General features: G+C 49.3%; 1 protein-coding gene across 1 annotated transcript in view; it reads right to left on the bottom strand.

Moving 5' to 3' along the window:
* Positions 1-5,107, bottom strand: part of Fam151a (family with sequence similarity 151, member A) — an 11,112-nt gene extending 6,005 nt beyond the window's left edge. The window contains exons 1-3 of the mRNA XM_013022289.1: positions 4,902-5,107; positions 3,079-3,225; positions 953-1,105 (exon numbers count right to left, since the gene is read on the bottom strand). Of these exons, the coding sequence (XP_012877743.1) occupies positions 953-1,105; positions 3,079-3,225; positions 4,902-5,004 (403 nt within the window). The 5' untranslated portion in view covers positions 5,005-5,107. The remainder of the gene's footprint in view (positions 1-952; positions 1,106-3,078; positions 3,226-4,901) is intronic.
* Positions 5,108-9,522: the final 4,415 nt, after the last annotated feature.

Genomic DNA, 9,522 nt, shown 5'->3' with positions numbered 1-9,522 from the left:
TCTCCAGGGCTCTGTGTGTGTGTGTGTGTGTGTGTGTGTGTGTGTGTGTATAACTGGGAGATATGACTCCTCTCCAGGGCTCTGTGTGTGTGTGTGTGTGTGTGTGTGTGTGTGTGTGTGTGTGTGTGATGAGGATCAGGGGAAAGTAGGAAGACAGATCCTGGCAGGGTATTAAGGATGGGTTTCCAAAACAGGCAGAGCTGACCCAGAGTAGAGTTTCATCTCTAGAACAATAAGTACCATCCATGAGGTAGAAACACAGACAGCTAAAGAAAGGGGCTTCAATCCCTGCCCAGAGCAGATGGAGAGAACCTTGATCCACCAGAGCCTGTAAGAGAAGCTCACCCAGCCTCTAGGAAGGGGTGTTTGCACAGAGAAAGGACCTAGTATGATGAATGTCATCTAGGGGTAAGAAAAGGCTGGGAAGTTAAAGAAAAAGGAAAGCTAGGCCAAGACACTGGGGAGCTATGGAGGGTGGAAGTAGGGTTATGACAACATTGGTCTTTTGGAATGACCACTCATGTGTCAATGAAGGCAAGACTGGAAGGGCTAAATCCGGGGAAGAGCCAGTGAAAGAGGTCCACGAGCAAGTTGGCAGATATATAGCAACTGGGTGGCTGTAGGGAGGGAGTATTAGGGGCAAGGCCTAGATTCTGCAGGACGTGGAGGGGAGAGTTGGGATTTGAACATGCAGTAGTATCTAGTTGTGTTTTCCAGGAAGGACACCCTGATTACATTCTGCACAGTTTTACTCTGCACTGCTATGTCTCCTCACCTGGGTCCTCTTTGACCTCCCCATCGCAACTAGTCCTCCCTGGGCCTGGGCATGAGGACCATTGGGAGAAAGCTAAAGTGAACTGCATGAGGTGGAGACAGTCTTTGCTTCCTTGTGGAGGAGTCTCTGCATGAGGACCAGGGGCTGGGGAGCTGGGAGGGGACAGAGGGCTCTTACTTTTCTGAGAAGAGGCCAGAACAGTCTCCAGCCAATTCTGTACTGTGTTGTCACTGTAGACGGCCGGGGGGTGGGCCATGATTGGTACCCCTGTCTCGTTGACAGTGTTGAGCCCTTCCACAGTGACATCAGCTTCCAAGGCCATTGCATCACCTGTTGAAGCAGAACTCAGTGCTGTAAAAGACTACAACTTCTCACGAAGATATTACACATTTGTTACAGACCACTGGAAACATACAGAAAAGCAGGAAGATAAAATATTTTACCTAGGCGGGTAATCCTAGCTACTCCGGAGGCTGAGATCTGAGGATTGTGGTTCAAAGCCAGCCAGGGCAGGAAAGACCTTGAGACTCTTATCACCAGAAAACCGGAAGTAGTGCTGTAGCTCAAGTGGTAGAGTGCTAACCTTGAGCTGAAGAGCTGAGGGACAGCGCCCAGGCCCAGAGTTCAAGCCTCATGACTGAAGGAAAAAAAAAATGACTTACATTTTCTTTCTTTCTTTTTTTTTTGGCTCCAGTCGTGGGGCCTGAACTCTGGGCCTGGGCACTGTCCCTCAGCTCTTCAGCTCAAGGCTAGAGCTCTACCACTTGAGCCACAGCGCCACTTCCGGCTTTTTTCTTTTTGCTTATGTGGTGCTGAGGAATCGAACCCAGGGCCTCAGGCATGCAAGGCAAGCGCTCTACCACTGAGCCACCTTCCCAGCCCCTCTAGGTAATTTCTAATTCTTTCTGATTTGATTATTTCTTGTTCCTTAATTGTGGAATTTGAGTTAAGCCAACACTAGACCATTTTAAAGCCTCTATTATAAAGTTTCTAAGAAGTCCTTTTTGCAGCCAGAATCTAGGTTCTTTCTACCTCCTCCCTTTCCTTCCTCCTACTGCCATTCTAACACCAGACAACTTGAAGCCAGATCCAGCCATGTGGTTTGGGATTTTGTAAGGCATAGAGAAGTCAGATCCAAAGGAGAAGGGGGCACCTGACAGATAAAAGGGCCGCATGGTACTGGGGCTGTTCTGGTCCGGGAAAGGTGGTAGTGTGTTAGGAAGAAACGGGAGGATCAATGTCTCAGCACCACCAGTGCTGCTAGCTTGCTCTGCCAGCAGCATCAACATCACCTGGGAACTTACCATGACAATTCTCTGTCCTATCTCAGAGCAGCTGAACGAGGAACTCTGGGGATGGGACCAGTGCCCTTTATCTACAGTTTGGGGACCATTCCCTGCATCTCTGTGGTTTAAACATACCAGCAAGCTTCCCAAATGTCTGGAAGGAAAGGCTGTTTCTCTATGGACACAGGCCTAAGCACAGGTCCAGGGCCAATACCTTGGGGCTCCTGTGTGACCCTTTTTCCTTTCAGATAGTAAGTCCCCTAGCTTTTCTGAATCCCTGTTTTTCTTCTATAAAATGCTGTCCACAAAGCAGGTTACACAGTTGTCCCTACAGACCCACTATCCTATGTGGATTTTTGTGCAGTCTTAGAGTTTGAACTCAGGACCTGGGCATTGTCCCTGAACCTTTTTGCTCAAGGCTTGTGCTCTACTACTTAGACCATAGCTCCACTTCTGGTTTTCTGGTGGTTAGAAATAAGAGTCTCATGGACTTTCCTGCCTGGGCTGGCTTTGAATCACAATCCCCAGATCTCAGCCTCCTGCTGAGGCTAGATTACAGGTGTGAACCACAGTGCCTGGCATGTGTGTATGTGTGTGTGTGTGTGTGTGTGTGTGTGTGTGTGTGTTTTGTGGGGGAGAGTGGGGTCAAGAGAACATGGGGTAACATGAGCTCCCTGCAAGTCTAAGCTGCTTTGGCATCTAGAGCTTATCCTAACCTGCAGTTCAGATCTCTGGTTTCCTTAGTCCCTGAGGGCAAAGGCCTCCTTAGCAGGGGAAGTCAGCACCTGACAGGCCAAGGGTGGGGTGGCTGGGAGCAAGTGTAGAGTATTGCTGACTTTGGAGTCAGTTGTAACTGTCTAAGTCCTGGGCTTGGCGATCAGAGACACAACCTGAGCAGGTCCTTTAGCCTGCAGCCCATTTCCTCCTGGTGGTGACCAGGGTGTCAGCCATGCCTCAGCTCCCCCTCCCTCTCCTTCACCCCCACCCCAGCTTGCCAATCCTGGCAGCTGCACTTACTGCTTAGAGCAGCCTCCATCTCCTTCTTGCTGTTGGCTCTGTGGAACCAGGTGACCAGCAACCCGTCCCTGCGGTTGATGTAGCCCAAGCTTGCCAGGTAATCCAGCATGTCAGCATCGGGGCGGCAGACAGCATCTTCCTTACACCCTGGAAGGAATATCAGTGGGTTCATTAATGAGTTATTGCCCAGCCCAAGGATCCTTATTTCTCATCTCATCACCCTCCCTGGGCTACACTGGGTATCCAGCACCCAGAGCCTCTGGGGGAATGAAAGGGAACTGTATGAGCTCCTGGGGGCTGGCCTAGGGCCGAGAAGGGGACACTTAAAGGGGACCATGAAGGATGAAGATGCATTTGAAAAGAATGGACTGAAGGATTCTGGACTGAAAGCACAGCATAACTGATGGCCGTGGGAAAGAGCAAAGCTGTCTAAAGGAGTGGCTAGACAATGACTCACACCTGAAATCCTCGCTACTCTGGAAGCTGAGATCAGAGGATGTGGGTTTGAAGCCAGCCTGGGCAGGAAAATCCATGAGATGGGGCTGGGAAGGTGGCTCAGTGGTAGAGCGCTTGCCTTGCATGCTCGAGGCCCTGGGTTTGATTCCTCAGCACCACATAAGCAAAAAGAAAAAAGCCAGAAGTGGCGCTGTGGCTCAAGTGGTAGAGCGCTAGCCTTGAGCTGAAGAGCTGAGGGATAGCGCCCAGGCCCAGAGTTCAGGCTCCATGACCAGACCCCCCCCCAAAAAAAAAAAAAAAAGAAAGAAAGGAAACAAAAGAAAATCCATGAGACTCTTCAGTTAGCCAACAAAAAAAATCAGAGATAGGGGCTGGGAATGTGGCTAAGTGGTAGAGTGCTTGCCTAGTATGCACGAAGCCCTGGGTTCATTTCTCAATACCACATAAAGAAAAGAAAAAGCTGGAAGTGGCACTGTGGCTCAAGTGGTAGAGCACTAACCTTGAACAAAAGCTCAGGGACAGTGCTCAGGCCCTGAGTTCAAGCTCCAGAACTGGCAAAAAAAAAAAATCAGATGGCACTGTATGTGGCTCAAGCAGTAGAGTGCTAGCCTTGAGTGGAAAAAGTTACGGGGGCAAAACCGGACGCTGGTGGTTTATGCTTATAATCCTTGCTACTCAGCAGGCTGAGATAGGAGAATTGTGTTTCTAAGCCATCCTGGGCAGGAAAGTCTGTAAGAGTCTCACATCTAGGTAACCACCAGAAATCCAGAAATACAGCTGTGACTCAAAGTGGTGGAGAGCTAGCCTCGGGGATAGTGCCTAGGCACTGTGTTCAAGCTCCATGACTGACAAAAGCTATCTATGGGTTAGGGCCTAAGCACTGAAGTCAAGCCTCAGTACCAGCACACAAAAGTAAATAAACAACAAATAAGTAGCTATTGAAAAATGGGATAGGGCAGGGTTGGAAGTGTGGGCAAAGAGGGTAGAGGGTTGGAGAAGAGGAAAAGCGCGGTGGTGGGAAGGCAGAGCCTCACGGCTGGGGATGGGCACAGGCAGGAGGCACTGGGAGGGCGGTAGATGCTTCAAGTCTCTAGGCAAGGAGGATGTCTATGGATCCATGGTATGGAGGAGGCCATGGGGTCAGCTCCCAAAGAAGGAAAGTACTTGGAACATGGGAGAGAGGTCTGAGCAAAAGGCTGAGATTTGGTGACCTTCAGCAACTGGTAAGGGGCTCATTCATTAGGGATGGGTGTCTATAGGTTTAGGGTATGGAGGAGACAAAGAGCAGAGGATGGGGACAGGATCTTGGTTAGGTAAGGATGAGCAATGGACAAGCCAGTCAGAATGGCAAGAGGAGGAGCTCCTACCTGGAGGAATGCCTCGAAGCGTGAAGGTCAGGACCATTAGGATGAGTACTACCACCAGGGCTGCAGTGACACTGGCCACAAGATGCCACTTCTTGCAAGGCATGATGGTCTCTTTGAAGAATGTTTCCTTTCCCAAGTCTTCTCTGGGCTCCTTGTGGCTGGGATCCAGTGGGAAGTAGAAACTTACAGCAAGACCTATCTCTCACTCAGCTTGGCCTGGCAGCTCTTATATTTATGGGATGCTGTCTCAAAGAAGTTCCTGAAGTCCCTCCTCCCTCCCCCGCCCTAAACCTCTTGCCCTCACCCTTCCTACCTCTGAACAGGCCAAGCAGAAAATCCTGTCATTCCCCCAAATGACCTTTGAGCACAGCAAGAGTCAGTAGAAGGTGTTAAGACTTAAACCTCAACCCTGCAAGTCAACTTATTTGAGAGTAGAAGGTGAGGGATCTAGCTCAGCCCCCAATTTCCTGGGAGCAAGTATCTGGTCCTGGGGGGTGGGTGGTGGTGGGGCTTCACTTTGTCCCAGCGTAAAAGGAAACTGCTGGACTGACTGGTCTCTAACGTCTCTCACTCTACTAAATCTATCTTCCCGCCCTGCCCTGGGGATCCAAGGGTTAGCGCCCAGGACAGATTAGATCTGCCCCAGGGACATAGATTTTCCTTCTATCTCAGTCTGATAGATTGGACAGGGATTAAATGGATAGCTTGACTTGCTGGCCTTGGTTACTACCTACAGTCCTTGGCGGGAACTGAGCTCCCTTTTTGGGCAAAGCGGATCCTGGGGGAAAGAGGGGCCTCAAAATTGGAAGTAAGTTAGGGACTTCCCTCTACTCCAGGAACCCTGAAGCTGAACAGACCTCAGAGCACCTGTGATATAGGTGCTCAGGGCCTTGGGTTTAAAGAGGTTCACAGAGAAAGCCTGCAGAGCTTTGGTGAGAAGAGGAGCAAGTAAGTAAAGATGCTTGAGGAGTAAAGCTGGTGGTTTGCATTTTGCTACCTTCATTAGTAATAATGAGAAAATGTATTTACTGATCCCCTATGATATCATTTCATTTATTTGTCAATCATACCCCCAGTGGTGCTAACAGGCACGTGATGCCGAAGAGGCCACTACTTACCCCAAGTCACTCCCGGGTCACATGCAAATACAGGTCCAGATGCTTGGTTTTATGGCATGTGTTGGCCACCTCCTGTTCACACCCTTGACAATGGGAAAGTTGTTGGGGGGGAGGTTATAGTATTGAACAGATAAACAGGACAATCTCTTTTTGAAAGTTCAAAGCCTAGGGTTTTTTTTTGTTTATTTATTTGTTTGTTTTGGTTGGTCGTGGGGCTTGAACTCTGGGCCTGGGTGCTGTCCCTCAGCTCTTCAGCTCAAGGCGAGCACTCTACCACTTCAGCCACAGCGCCACTTCCAGTTTTCTGGTGGTTTATTGCAGATAAGAGTCTCATGGACTTTTCCTGCCCTGGCTGGCTTTGAACCACGATCCTCAGATCTCAGCCTCCTGAGTAGCTAGGATTCAGGCCTGAGCCACCAGCGCCCAGTTCAAAGCCTAGTTCTTACAGTACATGAGTGCTGTCCATGGACTATAAGCTTTCCATACTGCTCTTGGGTGGGAATTGTAACTTACTTCATGTCTGAGGGAGGCATCATCAACTCCTCTTACAGCAAGGACCCTGAGATCAGCAGCAGCAAAGCTGAGGTGTAAATCTTCAGTTCCAGCTCAGCAGGCAGTGAGGGACCCATCTACTTTGAGAAGAATGTCCAGAAATGCCTGACCCAGCTCTGTGTTGGCAAGACGAACAGATAGCTCCTCACGCAGAGCGAGTTCTGAAGGGCTTTGAAGGACTTTGGTCCTGTCCGTTACCTCTTGTGCGATGTACATTACCAAATTACTGAGCACACGCATAGTCTGCCATGTACTGTGCTAGGCTCTTCAGGTCTGTAGGAGAGGAGCCCCTGGAGACTGCTGGCATTTCAGCATTCAGAAGTGCCTGTCCCAGGGCTGGTGTTGCAGAAGGGGCTCCCGGCTGTACGGATGTCAGGCTTAGAAAGGGGCAGTGGGCATGCAGTAGGGGCAGGATCAAGGAGCCAGGGATGTGGTTCACAGAGGAGAAGACTCAAACTCCTGAGGGTAGGGCTGGGAAGGTGGCTCAGTGGTAGAGTGCTTGCCTTGTATGCATGAGGCCCTGGGTTCAATTCCTCAGTACCACATAAGCAAAAAGAAAAAAGCCGGAAGTGGCGCTGTGACTCAAGTGGTAGAGCTAGGCTAGCCTTGAGCTGAAGAGCTGAGGGACAGCGCCCAGGCCCAGAGTTCAGGCCCCACAACCGGACCCAAAAAAAAAAAAAAAAACCAAAAAACAAACTCCTGAGGGTGAGAGGGAGCTCAGAAGAGGCGCAGCCTGAGCTGCCTGGGGAGGGACATTCCAGGCCTAGCAAGCTGTCAAGGTTTTTGGAAATACTGCAGTGTGGTATACAGCTGAACAGCCAGTGGAACACAGTGTGGAAGATGGGAGATGAGACTGTGGAGGCATACAGGACTGGGTTAGGTTGATAGAATTTGGCTTTGGCCTGGAGAGGAGATGGGCAATACCTATGGGATGGTCAGGAGAGAGATGTGTTCGGGTCTTACCTTGGGCTAGCACTCTACTACTTGAGTATACCTCCACTTCTGGCTTTTGGTTAGTCAATTGGTGCTAAGAGTCTCATAGACGTTCCCGCCCAGGCTGGCTTCCAACCTTGATCCTCAGATCTCAGCCCCCTGAATAACTAGGATTACAGATGTGAGCCTCTTGTGCCAGCTTGAGACTGATATTGGAAGTGTCTGGGGGAAAGCCAGGGGTCCCTAGCACCCAGGCATCTGGTTTTAGCACCACTCATCCCTGCCCCATAAAGTCACATCACCCCCCCCCCCACTATGCTATCCAGAATAGCCAAAAGCCCTAGAAAGATGGACCTTTAGGCCCAGTTACTGGGCTGCCCATTCCTGCCCTTAGATATGTCACAGGGGAAAAGAAACTAGGGTGCTCAGGAGGCTCTATGTTGCAGATGAGAAGCAGCTGTGCCTAGATCTGCCCTAATGAAGAGCCCCAAGGCCCCAGGAGGCCCCATAACTGTGCGAGGCAGAGTGCTGTCCCTCCTCCCAACCACTGTAGGCCCTCCTCCTTCCCCAGAGAAGCCCATTATAATGCAGGGAAATCCAACTTGAGTCCTTGCAGTTAGAAAAAGCATCTGGTTTTCCAGAATCCTGTATCTGAGCTTTTTTTTTTTTTTTCCCCTCAAGGCTAGCACTCTACCACTTGAACCACAGAGCTACTTCTGGCTCTTTATAGTTTATTAGCGATAAAAGTCTCTCAGGGGCTAGAAGTGTGGCTTCATGGTAGAGTGCTTGTCTAGCAGGCATGAAGCCCTAAGTTTGATTCCTTTAGTATCACATAAACAGCAAAAGTCAGAAGTGGTGCCGTGGCTCTAGTGGTTGAGTGCTAGCCTTGAGCAAAAGAAGCTCAGGGACAGTGCCCAGGCCCTGAGTTCAAGCCCCCTGACTGGCAAAAACAAACAAACAAACAAAAGAGTCTTTCAGACTTTCCTGCCTGAACTGTTTGAACCACTTCAGATCTCAGTTCCTGAAAAACTAGGATTATAGACATGAGCCACTGTGCCCAGCAGCTTTTCTTTTCTTTCTTTCCTTTTTTTGTAGGTTGTGAGTCTTGAACTCAGAGCTTGGGTGCTGGAGCTCTACCACTTGGAGCCATAGCTCCTTTCCAGATTTTCTGCTGGTTAATTGGAGATAAGAGTCTCATGGGACTTTTCTGCTGCGGCTGGCTTTGAACCATGATCTAGCCTCCTGAGTAACTAGGATTACAGGCATGAACTATCAGCACCTGGCTTTTTAAAAAATATGAAAATAATGATATTAATTTTAGATGTTGCTAACTGAAGTACAATGGTTAAAATGGCTAGAATAGATGTAATGACAGATGAAGCAGTAGGACTGTGAGTTGGAGGTTACAGAGAGAGACTTAGTGTCAAAAAAGAACTGAAGGAAAAAAGGCTAGAATAACCCTAAAGAATAGACACAGATGCATTTGTAACTTCCAAACAAAAAGGAGAAGGAAGGAGGTAGAAGAGAAAGACAAATTTAGAAACTCAAAAAGAAGTAGGAGAGGGGCTGGGAAGGCGGCTCAGTGGTAGAGTGCTTGCCTTGCATGCATGAGGCCCTGGGTTCAATTCCTCAGCACCACATAAGCAGAAAAAGCCGGAAGTGGGACAATGCCCAGGCCCAGAGTTCAGGCCCCACGACCGACAAAAAAAAAGGAAGTAGGCGAAAAGACAGAACAAAGTATGTGAAAGGAGATGCTTTGGTACCACCCCTCCCTGTGCCAACAGTTCTAAACTCTGAACAAAATACAAAAATACAAAAACCACTGCTCAAAGCCTCTAGACAGAGAGTTAGAAATAAGAAGGAAGAAATTAGAGGAAGCCAACCTGTAGAAGAAGGAAGAGCTACCAGGTAAAAAATATATTACCGGGCTGGGAAGTTGGCTCAGTGGTAGAGCGCTTGCCTTGCATGCCTGAGGCCCTGGGTTCGATTCCTCAGCACCACATAAGCAAAAAGAAAAA

The sequence above is a fragment of the Dipodomys ordii genome, unplaced genomic scaffold (assembly GCF_000151885.1).
Source record: "Dipodomys ordii isolate 6190 unplaced genomic scaffold, Dord_2.0 Scaffold61, whole genome shotgun sequence".
In the NCBI taxonomy this organism is placed as follows: Eukaryota; Metazoa; Chordata; class Mammalia; order Rodentia; family Heteromyidae; genus Dipodomys; species Dipodomys ordii.
This window is presented reverse-complemented; position numbering and strand designations above follow the sequence as displayed.